Genomic DNA, 27,808 nt, shown 5'->3' with positions numbered 1-27,808 from the left:
GGTACATCACATACACCCTTCTCCACCCACCCACTTTAATCCTCTTTCCCTAGGCTAAACATTCCCTGGTCCTTTCAGGCAAAGTGTCCTCATATAATTTACCTTCTTCCAGACACTCCGCAGGAGTCTGAGAAACACTAGCCCTAACCTTAAATCCAAACGGCCCCCGCGCCTTTCTCACAGCGCTCTGCATGTCTAGAAACGAGAGAGAGAAATACGACGGCAATCCACACACACCCGGCCCCAGAGGGGGGTCGCGGCGGTAGCAAAGGATGTAGAGCGCGCGAAGGCGGGGGCTGCAACAGGTGAGAAGGGAGCTTCTGGCGAGGGACAGCAGCTGCGGCACCTCCCAGGCCCCTTGTTGAAAGGTCTCCTAGCAACCGCTCGGCCAATACGGCGCAGCGTGGGGAAAGGAAGGCGGGGAGTGCCGTTAACCCCGCGAGGCGCGCGCGGGGGAAGGGCCAGGTTGGTTGGTGGCGGCGGAACCAACTAAGATTAAGGCTGCCTACCGGGGAAGGGCCAGGTTGCCTCGCCCCCTCCGAAGCAGGTGGGGAGCGCCAGATGCATGGCCAGTGAGGGATGGGCAGCTGCCACCAAGCCCAGGAAAGGGGGCGGAGTGGAGGAGTGTGTGTCCCCCCTCCTTTCCTGTCCCTCGGCTTTCCCGGAGCAGGCTTGGTGTCTACTGACATGCACCCCCGGGAGGTGATATGCATGGGAAATAATGCGAAGGGGGGAGATGCATGGGGAGAGGGAACCGTGTATGCACACGGGGAGAGGGGGGAGGAATAGATTGGCATATTCGGAACAGGCAGTATGTGCGTGTGTGGATCCAAGCAAAATTATGTGGGGCGGGGGTGAGGTCACAAGCACCCAGGGTATGCGTGTGTATGCGCACAGCCAGTGTTGCAGTCGTGAAATCTAAATAATAAGCTCCTACATCTGTGGGGTGGTTTTATTTATTTATTAAAACGAAAACTATTTTTTTTCTTGACAGAAGTGAAGGGGTACCTGAGAACAGTTTGCAAGTTAGACATTGCACATGGTGGAGATGATTGCAGCCTCTGAGTGTGGAAAGAGAACATCAGGCAGTTAATCATAGTGCGATTGGAGGCAGACAGTTAGTTGGGAAAGGGCTTGTACCAAGGGGGGGGGGATGTTCCAAAGCAGAACTGTCTGTAAACAGTGCAGATCTATTGATCAGTGGAGTGTGGATGAGTTGCTCTCTGGATGATGTATGGAAATGATCACTTTGAGTTGTTTGGTATGTGTGTGCCCTAATCACTAACGTCACTGTGTGTGATGACATAACATCATTTTTTCATTTCTCATCTCCAGTGCTGATTGCTTGTCTCCTCTATCCACCAAAAGCAACCAAACTGGACCCCCCCTCCCTTTTTGGGATATTCAGTTCAATTCCATTGACACTTGGTTGGGCTCTTTGTGGATCTGGTTAACCATTGCTCGTGACTGACAAGGATGTATGCTAGCTTGGTACATGCCTCAAGGATTACATCTTGTTGTTTTCTAGTTCATAATGTGCTTGCTGCAGAGTGTGGTTCTTGTGGGCTGTGTTAGCTTAGTGGTAAAAACTATTTAACAACATCTAGTTTTTGTCGTCCTGATGGATGACCTTTATCAAGAGAAGGACAGGGGGAGTGTGACCCTGTTACTCTTACTTGATCTCTCAGCGGCTTTTGATACCATTGACCATGGTATCCTTCTGGACCAACTTGGTGAGATGGGTATTGGAGGTACTGTTTTACAGTGGTTCTTGTCCTATCTCCAAGGTCATTTTAAGAGAATAGCATTGGGTGATTACCTTTTGGCCCCCTGGCAGTTGTTCTGTGGGGTGCCACAGGGTACCATCTTGTCCCCCATGCTGTTTAACATCTATATGAAGCCCTTGGAAGCAGCCATCAGGAGATTTGGGGTGAGGCGTCAGCAGTACGCTGATGACACCTAGATCTATTTCTCTGTAACATCTGAATCGGGAGAGGCCGTGCAAGCCCTGGACCACTGCCTGGACTCCGTGGTGGGCTGGATGAGGCCAATAAACTGAGTCTGAATCCTAGCAAGACAGAGGCACTGTGGGTTGATGGTTCCCGAGTTCGGATAATTGGTCAGTTGCCTGCTTTGGATGGGGTCATACTCCCTCTGAAAGAGCAGGTCTGTAGTCTGGGGGCTCATGGATCCATCTTTGTCACTAGAGGCCCAGGTGACCTCAGTGGCTAAGAGTGCCTATTACCAGCTTCAGCTGGTAAGACAGCTGCGGCCGTTTCTGGACCAGGATAGCCTGACCACTGTTGTCCACGCACTGTTGTCCTCTAGGCTGGATTACTGTAATGCGCTCTATGTGGGACTGCCCTTGAGGTTGGTCCGGAAGCTGCAGCTGGTGCAAAATGTGGTGGCGAGACTGCTCACTGGGCAGGGTAACACCAACATGTCACCCCACTGCTGAAAGAATTGCACTGGCTGCCCATTTGCTACCGGGCCAAGTTCAAGGTTCTAGTTTTGGTGTACAAAGCCCTATACAGCTTGGGACCAGGTTACATGAAAGACCGTCTTATCCCTTATATACCCAGTCGATCACTGCGCTCTGCAGGTGAGGGCCTCCTGCAGATACCATCTTATCAGGAGGTTCATTCTGTACAATATAGGAAACGGACCTTTAGTGTGGTGGCACCTACCCTATGGAATTCCCTCCCCTTAAATATTAGACCAGGGATTGAATCCCCATACAGCCATGAAGCTCACTGGGTGACCTTGGGCCAGTCACTGCCTCTCAGCCTCAGAGGGAGACAATGGTGAGCCCCCTCTGAATACCGCTGACCATGAAAACGCTATTCATAGGGTCACCATAAGTCAGGATCGACTTGAAGGCAGTCCATTTCCATTTTTTCAAAGTGTTTTTAGTGCTTTTGTTTGGGCTCCTGCTGGGAGGAAGGGCAGGATATAAATCAAATAATAAATAAATAATAGTTTTAGAAGAACAAATGTAAATGATATTGTACTTTCTAAACTTATTTTTTTGAAAGTCAATGTGGTGTAGTGGTTAGAGTGTTTGACTAGGGGGGTAATACAGCATGTGGTTCTGAAAGGGCAGATGGTGTAATGTGATTGTGCTGTAGTGCAGTAGAAACCTATTTATCTTGTTGTAGCTGTATCTGTCTTCAAGTCGATTACGACTTACGGCAACCCTATGAATCAGCGACCTCCAATAGCATCTGTTATAAACCACCCTGTTCAGATCTAGTAAGTTCAGGTCTGTGGCTTCCTTTATGAAATCAATCCATCTCTTGTTTGGTCTTCCTTTTTTTCTACTCCTTTTTTTGTTTTTCCCAGCATTATTGTCTTTTCTGGTGAATCATGTCTTCTCACTATGTGTCCAAAGTATGATAACCTCAGTTTCATCATTTTAGCTTCTAGTGATAGTTGTGGAAATGGAAATGGTCTGCCTTCAAGTCGATCCCAACTTATGGTGACCCTATGAATAGGGTTTTCATGGTAAGCGGTATTCAGAGGTGGTTTACCATTGCCTTCCTCTGAGGTGGAGAGGCAGTGACTGGCCCAAGGTCACCCAGTGAGCTTCATGGCTGTATGGAGATTCAAAGCTGGTCTCCCAGGTCATAGTCCAACACTCTAACTACTACACCACACTGGCTCTCACACCCAATTATTTGTCTTTTTTGCAGTCAATGGTATGTGCTTAGCTCTCCTCCAACAACACATTTCAAATGAGTTGATTTTTCTCTTATCCACTTTTTTCACTGTCCAACTTTTACTTCCATACATAGACATCAGGAACAGGGCTGTGGAGTCGGAGTCGTGGAGTCGGAGTCGGAAGCAATTTTGGGTGGAGTCGGAGACGGTAGAAATGTACCGACTCCGGCTTCAAAATAAATTTTGATTGACAAATTTTTTAAAATATAAATTCAAAATGTCAAAGAAGCTTCTCGTGAAGTCAGCTGTAGTTGAGCATTTCACCATAACTCAAGATGCAAAACATTTTGTGTGTCAGTGTATGAGACAGGACCCAGATGAAGACAAATGCTGTGATGCCAAGATCAGTGCATATTCAGGCAGCGTTAAAAATGCTCCTATGAGAGCTTCCAATTTAAAAAGACTTTTACAGCCCTTTCCAGGGCTGTGGAGTTGGAAGCAATTTTGGGTGGAGTTGGAGTCGGAGTGGGACAGTAGAAAAATAGAGGAGTCGGAGTCAAAGGTTTGGTGTATCGACTCCACAGCCCTGGTCAGGAATACCATGGTCTGAATGATCCTGACTTTAGTGTTTAGTGATACATCTTTACATTTGAAGACCTTTCCTAGTTCTCTCATAGCTGTCCTCCCCAGTCCTAGCTTTCTGATTTCTTGACTATTGTCTCCTTTTTGGTTAAAGACTGTGCCAAGGTATTGATAATCCTTGACAAGTTCAGTGTCCTTGTTGTCAACTTTAATGTTACATAAATCTTCTGTTGTCATTACTTTAGTCTTCTTGATGTTCAGCTGTAGTCCTGCTTTTGTGCTTTCCTCTTTAACTTTCATCAGCATTCATTTCAAATCGTTACTGATTTCTGCTAGTAGTATGGTATCATCTGCATATCTTAAATTATTGATATTTCTCCCTTCAGTTTTCACATCTCCTTCATCTTGGTCCAAACCCACTTTCCGTATGATATGTTCTGTGTGTAGATTAAACAAATGCGGTGATAAAATGCACCCCTGTCGCACACCTTTTCCGATTGGGAACCAATCGGTTTCTCCAAATTCTGCCCTTACAGTAACGTCTTGTCCAGAGTATAGGTTGCGCATCAGGGCTATCAGATGCTGTGGCACCCCCATTTCTTTTAAAGCATTCCATAAATTTTCATTATCTACACAGTCAGAAAGCTTTGCTGTAATCTGCTGTCACTTAATTCTGAACTAGTTGTTGAGTGTCTTAAATCTCACTTGAAACCTATTTATCAACTCTTAATAATTTATAGTGGCATGTGAACTTATAATAGAGCTGTTCTGCATGGAAAGGCTTATAGTTAAGCTACCATTCTAAATTATATTGAGTTCTTGGATCATCATTTGTTTAAAAGCTTGAAGTTAAAATTTGCCACTAATATAGTCTGGATCTGTGGTCACTCTATGAAGTGTGAAAATGTTTACTTGCGTGTGGTAGGGATAGGACACCTTGAGGGGGTAATCAGAAAAATATGGTGAAGATGTGGGAAACCAATCCAGCACTGTATTTTTTTAAAAAGTGACAAGTAATTTTGGGGAATACAAAACAGATGCCGTTAAGTAGGATATAGTGCAGGTGATTGCTTACTTGGGATAAATTTTGTATTATCCAAAAGTATACATTACTTCAAGGGATATTGAGACCCAGTGTGGCATTGTGTTTAGTTCTGGATTCAAATCACTGTATGGCCACAAACATCCTGAGTCAACTTGGGCCATTTACTGCCTCTTAGGCTATCATGGCGTATGTGATTCTGAGGTCTTTGGAGGAAGAGGGGATAAAAAATGTAATAAATATTGGCATGCTGGTGTCAAGAAAGCATTTTTCTCACATAAAATAGAGCTACCCACTGTGCATCCTTTGAGCATGGCTATGTGTTCTGCACACACACACCACAACCAGAGGTGTTACGGCTGAGTGGAGCAGACTTTGGTCCCTATAAAGTTTTTTTTTCTAGAGAGGCTTGGCTCTTGATTGCCATTTTCACTTTTAACATATTATAAGGTCCCCATGAGATTGTTTTCCCTTGACATTTTTGCTGTTTCTTATGAATATGGAATATGTTGATGTTTATCCACTTCAGGGAGCGAGTTCTGAAGTTTTTACCCTGACATGGTCAATACTGCTTGCTACATGGAGTTATGAAGTAATTGCCGTGTGAAATTGACTTGGCAGCATAAAAAAGAAACAGAGGTAAAATTATATGGCAACTTTGTTCATTTAGGATGTTACAGTCAGACCTCAGTGGATTGGTTTGATTTGAAAATCATGGAAACATTTTTAAAAACCAGCAAAACCAAGTATATATGGAGTAGAAAAAATATTGCCAGAGAATCTATTAATTTGTTTTAAAAGTTAACTCTTTGTCGGTAATGTTTCTTCTCTGCTTGCATGCTCCACTTTTGTGGTAGGCAGAAATACTAATGCTTGAATGCTGCTAATATTTTTTCTTGGTGTGAAGAACACAGGGAGGTGATGTGCACTGAAACTGTGTTTTGTTGGGATTTCTGTTGCTTATAGGAGCCCATTTGCCATACACGGATGATATGGCAATTTATCTAATGCAACCCTGTTACATTTTATTCTCTTCACAGGGGTGCTGAAATCTTGATTTGTAATTTGAGGTTTACCTAATTACTACAGACCAAAATATATTTCTGTATAGCATTTGTAAAGATTTGTCCAGTCCTACAAATCTGAAAAACCAAGTGTATAGCTTTAACTAAGCAGTATGTCTTGTGTGCCTGCTTCATCTTCTCATTTGATTTAAATACTCTCGTTAATCTAAAACGTTCTTGCTATTTTAGGAGATGCTTACGTAGGAGATTTAACCCACAGTTATCATAATGCTCTGCTGAAACAGTTGATCAAGTACTTTGGATGTGTTTGTTGCTATGGGAGATTGGAACACTATTACAGTGCCATCACTGTCACCAGGTAAATTGTTGAAGTCATAAGTTAAAATATGGGTGTGTTAATGCAGTAGAGTTGATTAAAATTATAAAAACATCTTAGCAGTTAGTAGAGATTAACCATTTGTATACAAAATAGTTTACTGGATCTTTAAAATGGACATGCAGAACTGTATAACTGCTTGTAATGCATTTAGCTGTAAAAGCTGTGTTTTGCGCAATTGTGATATATTCTATATCTGTAACTAAGTATTTCCATTTAACAGTCCATGGTAAATTTACTGTAACATCTTGCATGTTCATAGTGTTGTAGTTAATGTTGTAATATGCTTTGCTGGGGAAAGGAAAGCTGAAGCATGAAATGCTGTAGCTGAAAGAAATTGGTATCACTAGTATTGGCTGTACATGAGTAGGAAGGCAAGTATGTTCATTATTTAATCAAATGCAAAGCTTCATAGCAAGATGTATTACCACAAATATTTTGGAATTCTAATAAACAGCCTGCTAGATATATCTGGGTTCACCATACAGTCCTTTCCCCCATATCTAAGTTATTCTTACACTTACTTGTCATTGATTAGTTAGCCACATTCTTGAATTGTATATTGTTTATCTGTATTATGCAGGATTTACGCTTGACTTAAAACGCTCTTGAATCATCTTTGATGCTGGATATACATATTTGTAAGAAAATTAAAAGTGATGTGCTTCTGACTTGCTTTGTAATATTTTGCTTTTTCCTCCCCAGATAATAATATTACTTGGTATACCTCAGCCAAAAACATGTCCCCCTCTAGCTTAAATGTGCAGCAAGAGCAACGCTCGCAACAGCCTTTGTCCAAAAGCGCACATAGCCTTTTCAGTGCCTTCTGCACAGAACAGAATGTGGAACAGAGCCTCTCGTATCTTAACAGGGTAAATAAACTTCCTGTGTAAATATAAACATGTCCTTTTGAATGCAAAGGAGTTCTCCTGAGGAATGCCCCACCCCATCCCACCTATTCACTTTTGTCTCCTCATAGCAGAAATAGCAGTGGGATTTGATACAAACCTGAATGTTGTCAGAGATTGATTTAAAAATAATTTCTCTTATTATGCTAGGAGCTGACTACACAAGGCTTCCCTTCACTTTATGCAGACTCTAAAGGTAAAGAGTTAAATGTAATATCAATCTTAAATTGTATGAATGAACTGCTCCTGCTTCAGCGCAAGACTCTCCGAGCTCAGGAAGAAGCAGAAACTCAGCATCTAAAACTGGGCAGTGATATGGACCATCTGCAAAATAGCTACACTAAATTAAAGGTATATTTTTTATTTCTAGCTTGCCCTTTATCAATTCATGATTCCAGAGCAGGTTACAGCAATAATATTCATTAAAAACTGTTAAAACATCAATAATGTATACAATGTCAAAATACATTGCTACAGCAGATGGACAATCAACGCATTTACAGCTGACCACCTCAGGTGAACTCCCTCCAAATCCCAGGCTAAAAATGTTTCTTTCACTGGGATTGAAAGATTAATCATTTGTTGCCAGCCATATATCAAGGAGAAGGGAGTTCTATAAACAAGATGCCATCTTGAAGAAGGCTCTGGGTTGTATCCAGTGTTAGCCATACTCGGAGCCCACTGAAAATAATGGACATGTCTAACTTAGGACTATTCATTCCAACAGGTCTACTCTGAGTAGAATTTAGTTCGCTACAACCCAGTATCTTGTGTCATTGCACAATGATTGTCCCCTAACAACAGGACAAAGTGAGGGACCTTCCCTGCCAATCTTAGTGCATGGGCAGCCAAGTACATGGAGAGATACTCTTTCAAATATTTGTGTCCCAAGTCATTTAAAGCTTTTAACACCTGTAATTGGGCTTGGTAGCATATAGGTAAGCAGATTCTGCTGAACTTATATTGTGATTCCGATTCCCTGAGCCACTCAGAATTCTGGCAGTTGCATTCTGCACTAGTCCCAAGGTGTAGTATGAAGGCACATGAGGCCACTATTTTACCGAATGTCTGGGTCTGATCAGTGTCTGAATGGGAGACCACCTGGGAACCACAGGCATGACACCCTGGATTCCATGATAGAAGAAAGGTGGGATATAGAAGTAAGAAAATACATATTTGCAACTTCTGAACTCTTCAGGGGTGGCTCCACACAGAGCACATTACAGTATCTAATTGGGAGTTGGGAGATCACCAAAGCATGGATCATTGTGGCAAGGCTATCGGTGTCCAGAAACAAGCATAGCTGGAAATAAGTACTCTGTACCACTGACACCATTTGGGCCTCCAATGATAATCTGGATTGAGTTATGTACCTAGGAGACGTGCAGCCCCGTCTAGAATAAGCCATCTACCCAAAGTCTAGATCTGTGAACTGCCAAGCCACAATACTTCTGTTTTATCGGGACTCAGTCTAGTGTTGCCTCTCATCCAACCCATTACTGCTTCCAGCCAACAAGGTACCACCTGCACAGCCTCACCTGATTTAGATGAAAAGGAGAAATAGAGGTGGATGTTGACAAAGAGAAGCAGAGTAGTGTGTCATCTGCATATTGATATCCTACATTACAGAACTCCTGCTTAATAGATATATCCTCTTTTATCTGGTTCAGTGGTGTTGTACTGATGTCCTGCTTGTTGCAGCCGTTGGGTGCGGTCATCAGGAGTTTTGGAGTGCATTGCCATCAGTATGCTGATGACACGCAGCTCTATTTCTCCTTTTCATCTTCTTCAGGTGAGCCTGTCGGCGTGCTGAACCGATGTCTAGCTGCGACAATGGACTGGATGAGAGCTAACAAACTGAGGCTTAATCCAGATAAGACTGAGATGCTGCTGGTGGGTGGTTCTCCTGACGGAATGGGGGATGTTCGACCTGTTCTGGATGGGGTTGCACTCCCCCTGAAGGAACAGGTTCATAGCTTGGGAGTTCTTTTAGATCCATCCCTGTCACTTGAGGCTCAGATAGCCTCTGTGGCACGGGGTGCTTTCTACCAGCTTCCGCTGGTGGCCCAGCTGCTCCCCTATCTGGACAGAGAGAACCTCGCTTCAGTAGTTCATGCGCTGGTAACTTCGAAATTAGATTACTGCAATGCGCTCTACGTGGGGCTGCCTCTGAAGACGGTCCGGAAACTGCAGCTTGTGCAGAATGCAGCGGCCAGATTGTTAACGGGGACCAGACGGTCCAACCTTATAACACCGACTCTGGCCCGCCTGCACTGGCTGCCTATTTGTTTCCAGGCCCGGTTCAAAGTGCTGGTTTTGACCTATAAAGCCTTATGTGGCATAGGACCACAATACCTGTTGGAACGCCTCCCCCGTTATGAACCTGCCCGTACACTACGTTCATCATCAAAGACCCTCCTCCGAGTTCCTACTCATAGGGAAGCTCGGAGGATGGCAACGCGGAAAAGGGCCTTTTCTGTGGTGGCCCCCGAACTGTGGAACGATCTCCCAGAGGAAATACGCCTGGCGCCATCGTTAATATCTTTTCAGCACCAGGTTAAAACTTTTCTTTTCACCCAGGCTTTTTAATTAATTATGTTTAGTATATGCTGACATTGTTTTAATTTTTAATAATTTTTAACTTTTTTATATGTTTTATATTGATACATGTCTTGCACTTTGCTATTTCTTGTCTTGTGAACCGCCCAGAGAGCTTCGGCTATGGGGCGGTCTATAAGCTTAATGAAATAAATAAATAGACATCTGGTTGGCCACTGTGGAAACCTGGATGCTGAACTACATAGGTCTGATACAGCACAGCTCAGCTCTTCCAACATTCTTAAGTGCTATGGTATTGGAGCATTTGTTGATTGGATCAATAAAATGGATAGATAGTGTGTGAAGTTGTTAATTTTGCTGCACCCTCTAAAATGTGCACTTCATATTCTCAATCTTCTGCACACAAAAATGCAGGATTACTGCTTTCTTTTATTAATCAACTAAAGGCTGAAGCTGGGCTGGATGTTTATCTATCTATCAATCTATCTAATCTAATCTATCTTCTCTATATCCCTCCCTTCCTCCCAGCAGGAGCCCAGGGCAGCAAACAAAAGAGCTAAAAACACATCAAAACATCATAAAAACAGACCTTAAAATACATTTAAACAAAACAACTTTAAAAACATTTTTAAAAAGCTTTAAAAACATCTTTAAAAAAGGGTTTAAAAATATTGTTTTAAAAAAACCTATTAAAAGCAATTCCAACACAGACGCAGACTGGTTAACATTTTAAATCTGTTATCTTTAATTTCATTCTTCCTAGGAAATAAACTGCTTGTCTTTTTTGTACTGCTGTTGCTCAGACTTTCATCCTTAGACTAGGGTAATTAGTCTTAATTTTCAAAAAGATCTTTTAAATTCTGTTGGGTTTTAACAGATTCATAACAAAGGCAGTGGGTTAAATATAACACTATAATTTGTCTAACCTAAACTGATAAACACTTTGCTCAGCTATCAAGTGGAGAAATACAGGCAACATAATTATTATACATTTCACCTAAAGTTGCTACATAATGCTAAAGTTGGTTCCTTTATACACATTTTCTGATTCCTTTTTCTAAATAGATTTTAGTTGGTGTACAAGCATATATTCACCAATAATGTCCACTTTACTCACAGCAATGGGTTGGATCCAGACTAAGGCTGCAATCCAATACACACCGGGAATAAGTCCCATTGAACCCAATGGAGCTTTCTTCTGAGTTGGCATATATTGGATTGCAGCCTAAGTTAGTTGAACTTGGTTTCTGTTGAAATCAGAAGTTTGAGTAACATAGTCTGGATTCAACTCAGTGAATCCAAATTCTGTTAAATTTTAGAAAATAACTAATTAAGGAAATGGGGAATCTCTTGGTACTGCACCCCAAAATAAAACCTTTCAGTTCTCCCAAATAATATGACCAAATGGTGAGCAATTGTAGTGTTTAACTAGTGATTTTGGAATGAATGAATGCTTGAACAGATGTTTAAATTCTAGCTCTTTGTATCTGAGTTCTTAATGAAAACCAGTGAGGGGGCCTAGGGATCCCACCCTGTCTTCTGGGCTGGTATCAGGCTACAGTCTCATAGTAGAGAGCCTTCTGTTGGAGAGGACATCTGATTCGGTGGTCATTAGGGAATATAGAACTACTCAGTCGCCAGCTCCTTATCATAGGTGAATTGCTAATGGAAATCAGTGGGGATGCTCAGGTGGAGAGGTATACCATGTTTAAGAGCATGCTGCACTGGAGCAGACTTGGGCTAAATATTTTGCTAAAGCAGCTTGTACAGAGTATCCTAGTGGCATATGATTCAGGAAAGTCCAGAGCTTATTTTGAGATGCTGAGCTTGTCAAATCCTAGTTCTTTCTTTGTTTATCTTCTAAAATAGAATTTGGGTTTATTGTTGCAGGTAAATAGAATAGTTTTAATATGTGCTTTTGCTTCGACTAACTTATTTAGAATGCCCTCTTTACACCACCTATTTATTGAGTAAGGAACCTGCTTCAGCCTTATCACTGACACAGCATTTACCTTCTCTGTGTTCCACAAAGTAGGTATGCTTTTTTTAGCATATACTAGAAAAACAACTAATAGCAATTAGAATAAATTTTAAAGTAGCATTTCAAATAATTGCCAGTGAGGTGGACATTTTATAGCCATATCCATTTGGCTGGGTCTTCATATCATTGACTGATTTATTATTACGGCCAGAGACCAATGTAAAATACACAAAATCACAAAGTCATGAAAGAAAAAGAAGGGGGGAAAAGATATTAATACAGGACACATTTTCCATAATAAAACAGACTCTAAATAGGGACCCAATTCTCAGGTCTATACTGGCTGTTGAGTTAACCGTGCTCTTCGGTGTGTAATAGCTGCAGCACAGAATCTTGCAACCTTATTTGTGACCTGAGAAATTCGGTCGGATAAAAGATACCTAACATAAAATGCAGCGTCCCTGCCTGGAATTTTTTGCATGATCGGGGTAATAAGTGAAAGTCGAAGATCATGGTAGAAAACACAGTCCAATAAAACATGACCCACGGATTCTACTACACCCGCATCACGGGGTCATAGGCGCTGAGCATAGGGAATTTTTTGGTATCTACCATCTAGTAGAGCTGATGGTAATACATTGTACTTGGCCAGTGTAAAAGCTTTTCTGAGCCTAGTAGGGAGGGAAGTCAGATAATACACGGGAACAAAAGGCCCAGTGCTGGGTATGAGGTCAGAGTTGGACACTGATCGAGAAAGATGGTTTTGAAGTTCTATGTCTAGAATTTGTTGGAGGATTACCGACTTCGCTTTGGGGAGGCCTGGCGAGAGGATAGCAGTGGGAGAAAATCTTAAACTCAAAAGTTTCATAATTAGGGTTTTCTTCCGCCTTGACTGAAATACGTCTGACAATACAAGAGGGGCCAGTCCCACAGGTAAAAACAGCAGTTTTAGCTTAATCTTAAGCATCCATATACGAGCCTCTATCTAGGGGAGCCCTGTTTCAAGACGAAGGGTGGCATTAGGAACGCAAGTTGGAATACCCAATCTCGTCCTCAAAAATTTGGTTTGAGCAACTTCAAAAGGTGTATATTTATCATATACACTTATCTGGGAGCCGTATATCATTTGAGAGATAACTTTGGCAACAAAAACTTGTATGGCAGAGGGGACATATTGCCCGCCTTTGGTATAAAAAAATGGCAGGAGAGCCTTTGTGTTCCTCTGAGCATTGGTAATAGCGTTTTTGGCTTGAGGTTGCCATGATCCTGAAGAATGGAAAGTTACTCCCAGATACCTGTATGATGGTACTTGTTCTATTGGGAGTCCATTTACGTGCCATCGGTGCTTCACCTTCTTTCTGGTGAGCACCACTACCTTCGATTTAGCCTGGTTAATAACTAACAGTTCTTCCTTGCAATAAGTCGCAAGCGTCCTCAGTAAACATCGCAGGCCAATACTTGTTAGAGATATAAGTACTGCATCGTCGGCATACAGAAGAATCGACAGAGATTTATTCGACAGAGTGGGTTGATGGGAGGGAACCAGCGTCAAGCTTCTGACCAGGGAGTTAATACAGAAATTGAACAAGGTAGGGGCCAGAACACATCCTTGTTTAACTCCCTTAAAAGTGGGAATAGGCCTAGTCAAACTACCAATGTTGTTGCATCTTATGTGTAATTTAGTGTTTTCATATAGGCACCGAATAAATGTTAACAATCGTCTATCAATGCTAGTGGCCTCAAATTTTCCCCACAGTCTGTCTCTAGGTATATGATCAAAAGCCGTATCCATTTGGCTGGGTCTTCATATCATTGCACTTTGTTTCCCTCAGTGCAGTGCTACAGTAAATATACATGTGGCTCTTTCTTTAACACAGTTCAGTTCTGTGAAGATTGTGCACACAGTACACCCTGTTAATGGCTCTGATCCTTTCCCTTCTAACCTAGTGCTAATGGATTAAGTCCAGAAGACAGACAGTGCTGTGTACATGACTACTATAGCACTGTGCTAATACAGTGCTGTGGAGGCTGCACACACTGCTCTCCTTAAAGGGGTAGCCAAGTGCAAAGCACAAGCAGCCTGCTGCTCAGGGACTCACCAAGGATTAGTCCCAGTCCAGGTCTGCTGGTAGGAGGCAAATAGAATGATTACATTAAAATAGAGAATATAGAAATTGCTTTCAGTTCAATCCATGAAGGTAAGTTATTGTGCGAATGCCCTAGAGTTCAGGCTATGTACAAAGTGTCTCTTTCTGTGACTGAATACTGCAATCTCAGCAGTTCAGCAGCAGCTGATGTGTTTTTGGTAAACTTATAAGAGTGAATTGTGGGTGACCCTCCCCTTTTTTAAAAATAGGAGCAACTGGAAACCTCTAGAAGAGAAATAGCTGGACTTCAAGAAAGGGATAGACAACTGCAGTGCAAAAACAGGAATCTTCACCAGTTACTCAAAAATGAAAAAGATGAGGTTAGTCAGCCTATTTTTCGATGGCAAAGGTATTGATAATTTTGCTAGACTGAATGAATTTTGTAAATATTGCTAACCTTTCATTTAAAAGGAATTCCACTAAGTGAGAAGTTTTTGAAACCAGCGTTTGCAGCAGGCTTGTGTAATTGGGGATGGGGAACCTATGGCTAGACCACAGATATTGCTAGACTACAGTTTCCTTAATCACTGACCATTGGCCATGGTGGAAATTGAATGAAGAGGCTAATGATTTTCTGAAGTTCTAAAATGTGAAAGCTCTTTGCACAAGTACAGACGGTTGTCTTCCAAAGGTTGGAAGGTGATCTGAAAAGTCACTAGTGGGTAAAGCTAGTAAGCTCATCCCTGTGGCCCACCCCTTGTGTGTTACATAGCCCATATCTGGGGAACTCTGCAGTCCATTTGCAGCTTCATACCAGTTGTTCCAGTTGTTTTCATGATTTCAAATCTGCTCAAGAGTGTTGGCGACTCTTTGGAACAGAATGGGAGGTGGTGTAGTTTGGGTGCTGCAGGAGAAAAGAGAATTTGTGAATGACTCCCCCTTTTTTGGCTCATGGAAGCTTCCACTGGATCAAAGAGGGTTCTATACGCAGAGACACAATTGAATCCAAACCGATTAACTGGAATTTCTGAGAGCATAAATAGCAGAACTACTTATCAAAGCAGTTTTTGCATCAGATAGGAAATTAAATTTCAAATCTTGAGTAATCTTTCTTTGAAAATGTGCATTATGTAGGTGCAGAAACTACAGAACATAGTTGCAAGTCGAGCTACCCAGTACAATCATGATATGAAGAGGAAAGAAAGAGAATACAACAAACTGAAAGAGCACTTTCATCAACTTCTTATGAACAAAAAGGATAAAAAAATGGGTATATCTTATAAATCTGCTGCTAGGGTGGGGATGGTGATATGAACATTTAGTTCTGCTTCCTGTTCTAATTTTAATTTGTCAGTCATTTCCTCTTCACTGTTCTTGTGCTGCTCCATTTTGCCCAAGTGTATGTCAAAAGTCACAAAGTACGATGAAGGTACAGTGAGAGATAATGCGTAGGAAACAAAAGTGTTGCTTCCCAGATTTTCCCCTGGTGTAACCTGCAATAAAAAGTTGTGTGGTATCCTATCCCTTAACAGGAGTGTTCCTGTTGAGGGTTTCAATCAGCCTAGAACAGAATATAACAGGAACTTGCTAGTGTTGCTCATTGCCTGCTGGGAATGACGGGCAGGGGAGATAGGGGATGCTTTGACTTTCCTACCTCCTGAAAGTTCTCCCACTGTTCAAAAGGGCTCGAATTTGGAGCAGACTCTTGGCCCATTTTTGGAGATTGTTTTTTTTTAAAAAAAAATTAATTTACCAACTAATATATTCCTCTATATACAGAAAGTGCTGGTTTTTTTTTAAATGGCTCCATTCAAAAGTGATAGGCATGGGAGCACCTAAGTTGAGATAAATTATAGCAGTTAAGACGGTCCCTCAGGGTGTATTGTCTGAACATTATGATGGACAGTGCAGGAAAATCCGTACCTTTGTAAAATAAAATACAGTATTGATTTTCCTAGAATGTAACTAGAAATGAAGCCCAACTCAGGGACACACAGTCTACCCTCCATCCAAAGTATCAGCTGTTCACCATATGCTTAGGCTAGGACGTATCAAGAAAGAAATGAAAAGCTAATGTCTGTCTGCATAATGCTGAAGGTAGACCGTGTAACCGCTTTGTCCCACTAACTTGGGTTTCTATACTTCACACAGCATAGTGCAAAACAAAACTTAGGGCCAATTTTCATCCTTTGGGATGTGTGAAATGTGTTTCTAATTTCTCTCATTGTAGCCATGGATGTTCTAAACTACGTAGGCAGAGTTGATGGCAAGAGAGGCGCATGGAGAACTGGAAAAACAGAAGCTAGGTGAGCTGGTCACTGTCTAAATTTAATGCTATAGCTTTATTTTTGCTCCGTGTACAGTTTTGTTTTGTTTTTGCTCATGGTAGCATTTTTCATGTTTAGTTACTTTAAGCATTCAACTTTCAGGAATGAAGAAGAAATGTACAAAGCTCTCTTAAATGATTATGAACAGCGACAGAAACAGCTTCTGTTAGAAAATGCTGAGCTCAAAAAGCTTCTTCAACAAATGAAGAAGGAGATAATTTCTCTCCTTCCACCACAGAAGCAGAAGCCTAAGGAGAAGACTGAAGATGGAACCGTAAGTCTGTACAAAATACACAAACACAAAATTCACCGTGATGTCTTGTATCATGAGACCTGTCATTTCTCTCACTTTGGTTTTAAAGAGATAGAATTGCACCTCCCACCAGCTGCTACTTGGGTATTTCTGGACCTAATTACATAAGATTGATTGGGTTGGACCCAGACTAAGATACTCACACTTTAGACCTGTTGAAAGTAATGGGAATAACCTAATACCATTAATACCAAAATATGCCTTAGTCAGGATCTGCCCCTATATATTTTATTTTCTGTATTCCGGCAAGACAGGAATAGCAGATTTCTGTTCCTTATAGAAGAGCATGATTTATCTGTAGGGGTATGTTCTGTGACCTCCTGCATGTTGAAACTGTTGTCCTTTAATTAAAATATCCCATAAGATACTAGTCCTCTCAGTAGCATTTAAACTTTTAAAATATTTCCATTATTAGACAAGCTTCAGGGTTAGATTAGGTTTGCATTGGTGGCCCTGAGGCTGTAATAATTCTGGATCAACAATGACCTTGTGCAAGACAGATTCACTCCACTTTAAAAAAGCCCAGGTATTTGGGTCCTCTTATTCCACTCTGTGCTCTGTTTGTATCTGCCAGTAACTTATTTTGGAAGAGGGGCAAGAGCAACTCCTGTTTGGGTTCTTTTGTTTGTGTTCCAGAAGGAAGATAGAGTTAGGGTCCCCCAGCTGGCTAGGCTTGTCTACCTTTACCTGTGCTGTTCTCTACCACTTCCTTCCATTGTAAACTGATATGCTCAGGGAAGCTTATTTGCCCCTCCTCCTTCCTTTGTTGTCTCGGATAGTCGAAGAAGAGATCTTTGTCTTTGCTCTCTCTCCTGACCATGAGGGCAAAACCCACGTCTGGGCATTGTACCGCCAACATAGTCAGTTAGTTAGAACTAGGTATTCCTTTCCTGTCTACTATGTATTTCTATAAATAAAGTAGCTTTTCTTATTTTACTAAGTCTTAAGTCTTAATGCTCTAAATGCAGGGTTAAAGCCTGCTACTCAGGTAAATACATACACTGGCACACACGCATATCAGACCGCTGATGATCTCTTCACATTCATATGCAAATTTCCATAACAACTTTCACACCTCCATAGTTATTAATGCATCACTTGGTAGTCTGTAGCTGCATTCAGTCTTCATTAGATTTAATTGTACAGTATTGGAGAACAATGTGTAATTTTTCTTAACTTTCAGTAGATGCAGTTCTTGCTTCATTTTGCCATTAGAAATACCCTGATTTATAGGGATGGGGCAAGTGACTAGGGGTACCAGGCTTAAAGTGAAATTGAGAGATTAGAGGGGACTGAACTCACGTTCATCCTATGATGAATTCTATTGTAAGATTTTTTATAAAATCAAGATGCTATTTTCTTGATACTTCCTGTGCTGTCTTTTCACTCGCGTTTGAAGTCTTCAATATATTTGAGAAACTTTTGATTTCTTTAAAAATGTTTCTGAAGCCAGTACAACTTCTGCAGGCAATCATAATCAGTTTTGAGTGTACCATGTCCAGAAAAGCAGGCTGAGCTGCCTAAACTGATTGGAGATATTAATTAATGGCTATGAAAAGGTTTTTGAATGGTTTTCTAGAAGAGGTGTGCACATGGTGCGTATAAACAGTAGCAAAACTTGCATGGCAGCTCTAACAAGTTTGTGCAAGAATTTACTTTATGCATAATTTGAAGGTTTATAGGCCGTGTTTTTCAGCAACAAAAAGAAAATAGTGGAGAAGAACGTTAAAAGCAAAGCATATACATTAAAATCTCTATGTTAAGTTAATGCTGATTAATTTGTATTTTAACATCAGGGAGTATGAACAAAGTAACCCATAGGTAGCTCTCACAGTTTTGGACCTCACTGCTGTTGTTTCCATTCTCTAAGCTGTACATTTTTCTTCTTGCAGGTTCTCTCAGATATGGAGGATGACCCTGGAGAAGCAAATAAAGAGAATGTGTGGGAACTTTCTTGTGAAACAGTGCGCGAGCAGCTTGCTAACAGTATTCGAAAACAGTGGAGAATGCTGAAAAATCATGTTGAAAACCTGGATAACCAAGGTAAAAGCTGAGATATCTTTATTATACTTGTGATATCTTTAATTCTTCTGTAAAGTTGGTTGATCACTGGCTATGAAAAGGTGTAATTAATCTAGTTTTCTGATGGTGCTGTGGTCACTGCAAAATGTTTCAAGCAATAGAAAAAAGTTTTTTTAAGAAACAAAAAAGAAACAGGATTTTTCTTACTACAGTGGAACAGCTGAAAAAAGTTGCATTTAATATATAATTGTTAATATATTAATATTAATTAATAATTATATTTAAGATAAATAGAAAAATTTTGTAATATCTTTCAGGAATTGGGGAACAAAACTTACAGTGCCGTGAAAAAGTATTTGGCCCCTTTCTCATTTTCTGCATTGTTGCAGATTTTTGGCACTGAATGTCATCAGATCTTGAACCAAAACCTAATATTAAAGGGAAGCTGAGTGATCAAACAACACAACATTTTGATACTCAATTTCATTTATTTATTAAAGAAAGTTAGGCAACATCCAGTGCCCCTGTGTGAAAAAGTAATTGCCCCCCTATTAACTCAACCCAATGAAAGGGATTATTAGGGCCAGAAGTTTGAATACCTTGGTAAACAATCAGGCCTACTTTGGGCCAGCCCTGCCCAATATAAATCTGACTAACTGTGGCCCTTGCCATCATACTGAAGTTGCCAGCATCCAGGTTCCGAAGCCACATCATGCCAAGATCAAAAGAAATTCCTGAACACCTCCGGAAAACATTGTTGATGCATATCAGTCTGGAAAGGGTTACAAAGCCATTGCTAAGGCTCTGGGGCTCCACCGAACCACAGTCAGAGCCATATTGACCAAATGGGGAAGGTTTGGGACAGTAGTGAATCTTCCCAGGAGTGGCCGTCCTGCCAAAATCCCTCCAAGAGCAAGGCATAAAATCATCCAGGAAGTCATGAAGGACCCCAGAACAACATCCAGGGATCTGCAGGCCTCTCTCACCTCAGCCAAGGTCAGTGTTAATGAGTCTACCATCAGAAATACAGTGTGCAAACATGGGATTTATGGCAGAGTAGCAAGGCGGAAGCCACTGCTCACTAAGAAGAACATGTATACTCGTCTAGAGTTTGCCAAAAAGCACCTGGATGATCCTCAAGAGTTCTGGAACAGTGTTCTATGGACAGATGAGTCAAAGATGGAACCTTTTGGGCAACATGGGCCCCGTTATGTCTGGCGAAAACCAAACACTACATTCCACATGAAGAACCTCATACCAACAGTCGATCATGGTGGTGGTAGAGTCATGGTTTGGGGGTGCTTTGCTGCATCAGGACCTGGACGACACCATCATTGAAGGAACCATGAATTCTGCTTTGTCTCAGACAATTCTACAGGCAAATGTCAAGCCATCTGTCCATCAGCTGCAGCTGAAGCACAGCTGGGTCATGCAGCAAGACAATGATCCAAAACACACAAGCAAGTCTACATCAAAATGGTTGAGTGAGGAACAAGAAATTTAAAGTTTTGGATGGCCTAGTTAAAGTCCAGACCTAAACCCCATTGAGATGTTGTGGCAGGATCTGCAAGGAGAGTTCATGCTCGAAAACCCACAAATGTCACTTAGTTAAAGCAGTTCTGCGTGGAGGAGTGGGCCAAAAGTCCACCACAGCACTATGAGAGACTGATCAGGAACTACAGGAAGTGTTTGGTTGCAGTCATGGCTGCTAAAGGTGGCTTAACCAGGTTTTGAGTCTAAGGGGGCAACTACTTTTTCACATGGGGGCATTGGGTGTTGCTTAATTTTCTTTAATAAATAAATGAAATAAATACCAAACTTTTGTGTTGTTCGTTCACACAGGTTCCCTTTTCTCTGATATTAGGTTTTGGTTCAAGATCTGACAACATTCAGTGCCAAAAATATGCAACAACATAGAAAATCAGACGGGGGGCAAATACTTTTTCACGGCACTGTACATCCCGTTATTCCTTATTTATAAATTATATATTATAATCGCACAATTGTTATTAGCAGGTTTGATTTTAATAGAAATGACTTGGTCTCCCTCTTTGCCCCCAATTACTTTAATCTAGAAAACACTTTATCTGAATTCTTTCAATTGTAGAAGTTTTAAGAACAGCTTTCTTGGTATCTTCTCTTCAGGCATTGTTTTGTGATTTACATCTCTCTCAGAAATTGCCTCCTTTTATATATGACAGTAATGAACTCAGTAATGTCTGGTGTACATTTTTTCATCCCTTTGTACATCAAGAATAGTCACATTCTGATTCCATTTAAGTCTGCTGGAGCCTTGCCAATGGCTTTCTATGGGATTTTGGCATAATTGCTTTGAAAGAGCACTGGCTGCTTAATCTGATGAGGACTAAGTGAGCCCATGTAGCCCCAGAGAACATGAGCAATTAAAAGGTAATTTAATGGCCTTACTGTTGATTTTTATAAACATTTTCCTCCAATTCTGTTATACAGAGGATTGGTGAGCATGATCTGTGCTAGAACACCTCCAAAATTTATTGGCCTCTATTAAAAATTGTTATTTTTTTTGTAAAAGTAGATATTTTTTTTGTAAAAACAAATTCAATAACTATCTAATCCAAATAAATAAATAAGATACTTTTCAAACCTCTAGTATCCCATGTACATTCTGGATCACTGAATGACAAAGATACAATCTCAAGAGAGAACCATGAGTTGGAAGTTGAAAGGTTACAGCTGGAAATTCAGCAGTGCAAGGAGATGATAAAAACACAACAGCAGCTCTTACAGGTAAGTATTCAATTGTATACATGGCTGTTACATTACAAAAGTCAAAATATAGGAGATGTGTGCAAGAAGTATAAACGAGTTCAATCTTAGCTTTCCAGTTTTCTTATTTTCGTTTAGATTTCTCATATTGCTACAAAAGATACAGATTTACAGAGTTTAAAAGATTACAATTTCTTTTACATGATTATAAAAATCTGCATACATGCCTTACTCATGTATAATTGGAGCTTGGCACAAATGGAAGAGAACAAGATCTTGCAGGAGATTGTGCAGAGTTTTGCACCCGGGTGTGCTTCAGAACTATTTTTTGGGAGCAGGACAAGGAAAACGTAAACTCTGGCTGCTCTGCTTCTTTGCACTTTGAATTGACTAGTCTTATAATGTCTTGTGCATGCTGCAGATAGAATAATGTTCCAACTACAGACCAGCTAAATTAAAACGAGAATTTTTCCATATTCAGTAGTTAATTTTTTAGATTTCTCCTTCCCGCCAACGCATGTTTTTTTGACTTCCTGGCCTAGTAGAATATCTTGTGCCTGGTTCTAGTTTTTTACAAAAACTTGTTACATTTATTTTGACTTTTTCTGGCAACTAAAGATATTTTTTATTGTGGCCAGGGTAGTAGCTTCCAAATAATCATTTCTGGTTTTTTGTACTTCTTGTTTTACCTGCAGCAGCAGCTAACTTCTCCATGTGATGATGATACCAATATGTTGCTACAGGACTGTTACTTGCTGGAAGAAAAAGAGAGGCTGAAGGAGGAATGGAAACTGTTCAGAGAACAGAAAAAGAACTTTGAAAGAGAGCGCAAAAGTTTCACAGAAGCTGCTATTAGACTAGGACTTGAGGTACTCAGAATAGCTCTGTGCTTTCTGATGCTGGAGATCAATCCTTTCTGCAATTCTCAAGTAAATCAAATAACCAGGAACTAGGGCTGATCTTCATAGCAGGCTTTGTTTTTATTGTGTTCACTGTATATTGCACAATGTACATTGGAATGTCTGAAAGCAAATGCATGCTGAGCATGTTTTAGGGAGCTGCAGCTAGCTACAATTTTTAGACATGTATCTCTTTGTATTTATAAATGTGTATCTCCCATCACACTAAAAATATGTCTGCGGAATGCTGTGAGAATAATCCTTGGTTCTCATTCAGACAATCCAAGTACAGCTTGCTGGCTTCCCATAGGCATCTGGTTGGCCATTGTGAGAATAAGATGCTGGACTAGATGGGCCACTGGCTGGATCCAGAAGGCTCTTCCTCTGTTCTTATAGTTTGTAATAAGCATCACCATATTTCCAGGTGAAGCTCTGCGAGAGTTGCCTACCATTTTGTGATAGCATTCCTTCTCTGTTTAGTGTGGGAGGTATCCATGTAGTATTTTTTCCTCCTACTTGCACAGGAAAGTAGGGGCCGATTCAGATCCTTTACATTAAGGCCCCTCCTAGAAGCTCAGTTCCCGTTCTTCCTTGCTTTTGCTCAGAGTGGATCCAAGATCTCTCTCCTCTCTCTCTTTGCTGCTTGTTCTCAAGTGTCCTCTCCATCATTTATTTCTTCTTTCCTTTTGTCTTATAATCCTTTGAACCTCTAAAAAGCAGTGACACTAAGGTTTATTCCCTCCAAGATAGGAGAGTATAAGAAATCAACACCTTATTCATATAGGGTCAATTCTATGTTTTTCATAAGGATAGAGTAGTTCTTTGACCAGATCCTTCTTTCATCTTGAGAGTTAACTACATTTGTTCATAGGTCACAGGAGCTTGTTTTTACCTTCTTTGCCTACTAAGCAAACCTTGCTTACAAATTCTACTTAACTACATGCTACTGCTTTAAAATAGACAATCCCACTTTGGGGAAGAAAGACCATCTCCACAATTGCAAGGTAGATCAAAGCCTGCTTAGCCATGGCCTATGAAGCACAGTGCATGCTAACACCTCTCAACATAGGAGCACACTCCACTCTGTCATGTCAACCCCATGTCTTCTGCCATCTCAGGAAGCTACCAAGCAGCAACTTGGTCCTTGGCTAACACCTTCACAAGATGCTACAAGCTGGACACACACATCTCTGCAGAGACAGTCTTTGGGAGGAGTGTGCTACAGCCTGCCTTCTTTGTAAATAGCCACGTGCCCACCCAGGATTTAATACAGCTTTTATTTTCATTAATTAATTTTTAAAATGTATATGGTGCTTGACTGTAACAAAACCGTTGAGCGGTTTACAAGAAATATTAAAATTATAAATGAAAACAATAATTAAAAACAGTTAAAATCAGCAGTAAACTAAAAAGAGATTAAAACACATCAACATCTGCGTGTCTGGATGGGCTTGCTTAAAGAGAAATGATTTAAGCAGGTGCTGAAAAGAATAAAGCAAAGGCATCTGCCTGATGTCAGTAAGAAAGGAGTTCCAAAGTGTAGGTCCTGCCACACTAAAAGAACAATTTCTTACAAGTGCAGTGTGAGTATTATGTGGCATCTGTAACAGTACCAATTTTATATATCCCATCTTGGATACATCCCACACCAAACAGAGAATGGAACATTGGTACTAACAGTGAAGTTCAATTCTGATTTGGTGTGCGGAGGTATCCTACATAAAGTTACTATCAGAAATTCTGTGAGACACTCTTTCACAGTTTCTTACCCAGGTCATTGTTCATGCTGTTTTTCCTCCATACACATATTATTTTTGCTACAAGCTTGGCCATGGTATGGCACTTGGGGGTGGGGGGAGCTTCTAGAAGAGGGCTTAAATTCATTGCACTAAGTTGCATGGTCCCTTATTTTCTCTGTGAGTAGGAAGTAACCCACCTTGGATACCTCTGCACCCCAAGCCAGAAGGAATCTTCATAGTACCAATTTTCTGGTCTTTTTAAATAGACTGTGTATACTTAATTTATTAAGCACCAGGATCTATGTTGATTCATTGTGTTAATCTTGGGTATTCTTTTGGTGTAGAGGAAGGCATTTGAGGAAGACCGTGGAGCTTGGCTGAAGCAACAGTTCTTGAGTATGACTCCTGATCAAAATAAATGTGATCACACGAAATCTCAAAGCGCCTTCTGGGGAAGTAAGACTTTGTTATAAAAATGCATTACTCTTTTTAATGGCAAAAAATGATATCTGTAGGTATAAATCTCTACAGCCAAATTTTGATAAGTATAGTGTTTCCTTGTATATTTATTGTATATACTCAGCATATGTAAAGGGCATGATCCAGAGGGACATAGTGTACTGCAACTAGTTTTTTGTTTCCTAATGCATCAGCACATGCCACCAACTGCTCTTTAAACTCTGGTCATCAGCCGCCATACTTTAACATTCTCTCTCTCCCTTACCAAGAGGCAGGCATGGCTTATTTCATTTCTGAACACAGCTGCAGCCTAATGACCGGAGCCTCCCCTATAGTATGCAGAATGGACACAGCGTAGGGAAAGATGAAGTACTCTCGGGTAGAGACACACACTTGCTGTTCTGCCAGTTCCACTGCATCTCCACTTCTCTTTTCTGAAAACGGAGGCACACAATGCTAATCAAAGCCCACCCCCTTTTACTGTAAAACCTGGTAGGAGCAGCTGAGGTGCATTTTTTTAAATTCACTTCAAACCGATTTTGCAACTGATCGACAGATAACCTCATTCCCCCTCCAGGTGTGGTCAATGGAAACGGTTTGGTATAGGTGATCAGCATGCTCACAGCTCTCTAGTCCAAGTCTTACAAATGTGATAGATGGTGTAAGGGGCAGAGCATAGGCTCTTGGACCTGGTGGATTTTTGTACTTAGTTGCAGATTTGCAGAAAACATCTTGGCCAGTTGCCTGTGGCAAGTGAAGATCTTTGGGGAAAGATTGGACAGTCCGGCTCCATTTTCCCAGTTAGGAAATGCAGTGTTTCTCACTGGTATGCTGCATTTCTTTTTTTGTCTCTACCTTCCCTTCACAGCTCTAGAAGGGAACACTGGGCTAGCATTTCTCTGCCCTCTCCCCATCCTGGTTTTGCTGCTTATAGTTCCAAGTTGTGGCTGCTTTCTTTCGCCTCCCATCATTAGCTTAACACTGTAGAAATGCCGCACTCCTAAAGGCAAGTGCCTCTGCTAGCTTCCTGCCTCTATAAAAACGCTGGCGTTTCTGTATCCTAAGAAGCAACATTTGTTTTGCAGGTTCTGACTCAGATAATCCATTAGCAACTTTCAGATATCGCCAAAAGAAAATGAATCACTTAACCAGTGTCTCTAAATTCTCAGATGGTTGTCAAGCAACTCAGCGTATTCTTGAGAACAGGTATCTGCATTTATTCCCTCACATCTCCTGTTCTCTACAGCATTAAAAAGTTACTGAGCTGTAGTAGAAACTTGGGGTTAGATGCTTGTTCAACGAGATGGCAAAATCAGTCACTTGACTCATTCTAATCATTGTTTTTTTGTGTGACCTGTACTTAGAGTAACTGGTGTCAGTGTAATGGTTAGACTGTTGGACTAGGGCCTGGGAGATGGGGGTTCACTCAGCCATGAAGCTAACAGTAGCATTGAGCCGGTCACCTTTGCTTAGCCTAGCCTAACCTACCTCCACAGGATGGTTGAGGGGATAAAATGTGAAGGTGGAGGAAACCATGTTTACCATTTCACACTCCTTGTAGAAAAGGTGGGGTCGGAATGTAATAATAAAAGCAATACAAAACAAAATAGCAGGGTTCCATGTTTACAGGGTGCTCTACGAAGTTCATATTCTGGCTGAAATGGAGCAAGATGACTTCTGCAGTGAATGGGGGTATAGCTATACCTGCTGTTCAAGGCTGTCATTACACACCTGGCTGTAGAGATGCTGTTGGCTCAGGAAAGCACAGGCCTATACAATTTATGACCCACCACGTCGCATGTAATCCACCTGCCCTGTATTTTGCTTGACATGGACAGCTCCTTTTTTTGGTGGTACTATGGAGGTAGAAAAACAGGAACCCATGCTACATTGCCATGTGCAGTTGTTAAACTGTGCTTGGCTGGGGGAAGAGTCACAAATGGTGTGAGCTAGGGCATTTTCTCCATATTGCATTCTTGTGTTTGTGAGGGGAAGCATGTATGCCATCTTGGGCTCCTTGGAGGAAAGATGGGATATAAATGTAATCAATAAAATATAGATAAATAAATAAATTTAAGCACCGGCTTGCTAACCCTCTTCTTGTTTCTGTTTTCTCCTATTCAAGTGCTCTTCCAGATAGAACATCTGAAGACCAAAAGCCAAGCCAGGTTAGAAAGGAACAGTTGAGAAAGATGCAGACTAGTGATGCCAGCCCTGTTACACAGGATGATGTGGACAGTTTACATGTGCTACTGCCGGCCAACTTACACACAGAGCGCATAGATAACTTGCCTTAGATTCTTAACTTCTTTCACTATCTTTGTTAATCACATGTGTCCATAAACTTTCTGACTGCATTTGGCATAACAGGGTGTTATACCTGGAATTGATTAGTAGAAGTGATAGCAGTTGTGCCTGTATGTGTGGTTTTTTTTAGGATTTTTCTCCCCACCGCAGACCTTTCCTATCTGTAAACTTTTGAAAGGCTATTAAAAAAAATACTTGAGATATGTATATTGTTACAGCAGAAATAGTTCTCAAACTGAAGCAATGTGTGAATCTTCTGATAATGAAATGTTTCAGCAACTGTATTATTTCCTCCCTGTAAAAGTAGCACTTTTAGCACTATTATGGTAAAATATTCACTTGCATCTCAAGTGTAACTGGCATTGAAACTTTCTCCCCCCCCCCCCGGAACTTGAATGTACAGTATATTGTAGATGATTAACATGACAGGTCCTATATTTATTGTGCAATTTCAGATTACCTCTTTTCATATATCTTTAAAAAGAAAAAAAACAAGGCCTTAGCCTACAAATAGGAGATATAAATGATTATGCGACAATGCCATGAAATGAAAGTCCTAGATCCAAAAAAAATCATAGTATTTTACATGCCAATTGTTACTGAGTTTTTTTATTGTGATATTATGTTTACAGATGAGTTTTTTTTTAAAAAAAGCTCAGTCAAAAGATAATTTTATCTTAAAACTATTCTGGAAAATAAATGTAATAAGCATATTCTGCAAAATGCAGATGAATGTATTCTGTGTTTTCTTTATCAATTGGAAACACTGTACAGAGC

The 27,808-nt window shown here is 40.9% G+C and overlaps 1 protein-coding gene across 2 annotated transcripts; it reads left to right on the top strand.

Moving 5' to 3' along the window:
- Positions 1–400: 400 nt before the first annotated feature.
- On the top strand, positions 401–27,714 carry SSX2IP (SSX family member 2 interacting protein). 2 transcript variants are annotated; one of them, XM_061630540.1, is made up of 15 exons: positions 401–547; positions 5,814–5,923; positions 6,538–6,667; positions 7,391–7,557; positions 7,744–7,944; positions 14,490–14,600; positions 15,355–15,490; positions 16,451–16,526; positions 16,650–16,821; positions 18,753–18,903; positions 21,512–21,648; positions 22,323–22,496; positions 24,610–24,721; positions 25,810–25,930; positions 26,850–27,714. In XM_061630540.1, the coding sequence occupies exons 3-15, from the start codon at positions 6,625–6,627 to the stop codon at positions 27,019–27,021; spliced, it is 1,773 nt and encodes a 590-aa protein (XP_061486524.1). In that variant the 5' UTR covers positions 401–547; positions 5,814–5,923; positions 6,538–6,624; the 3' UTR covers positions 27,022–27,714. The 2 variants fall into 2 exon arrangements, with proteins under 2 accessions (XP_061486524.1, XP_061486525.1); XM_061630541.1 differs by lacking the exon at positions 401–547 and adding an exon at positions 561–702.
- Positions 27,715–27,808: the final 94 nt, after the last annotated feature.

Source organism: Rhineura floridana, chromosome 6 (genome assembly GCF_030035675.1).
Source record: "Rhineura floridana isolate rRhiFlo1 chromosome 6, rRhiFlo1.hap2, whole genome shotgun sequence".
Classification (NCBI taxonomy): Eukaryota; Metazoa; Chordata; class Lepidosauria; order Squamata; family Rhineuridae; genus Rhineura; species Rhineura floridana.
This window is presented reverse-complemented; position numbering and strand designations above follow the sequence as displayed.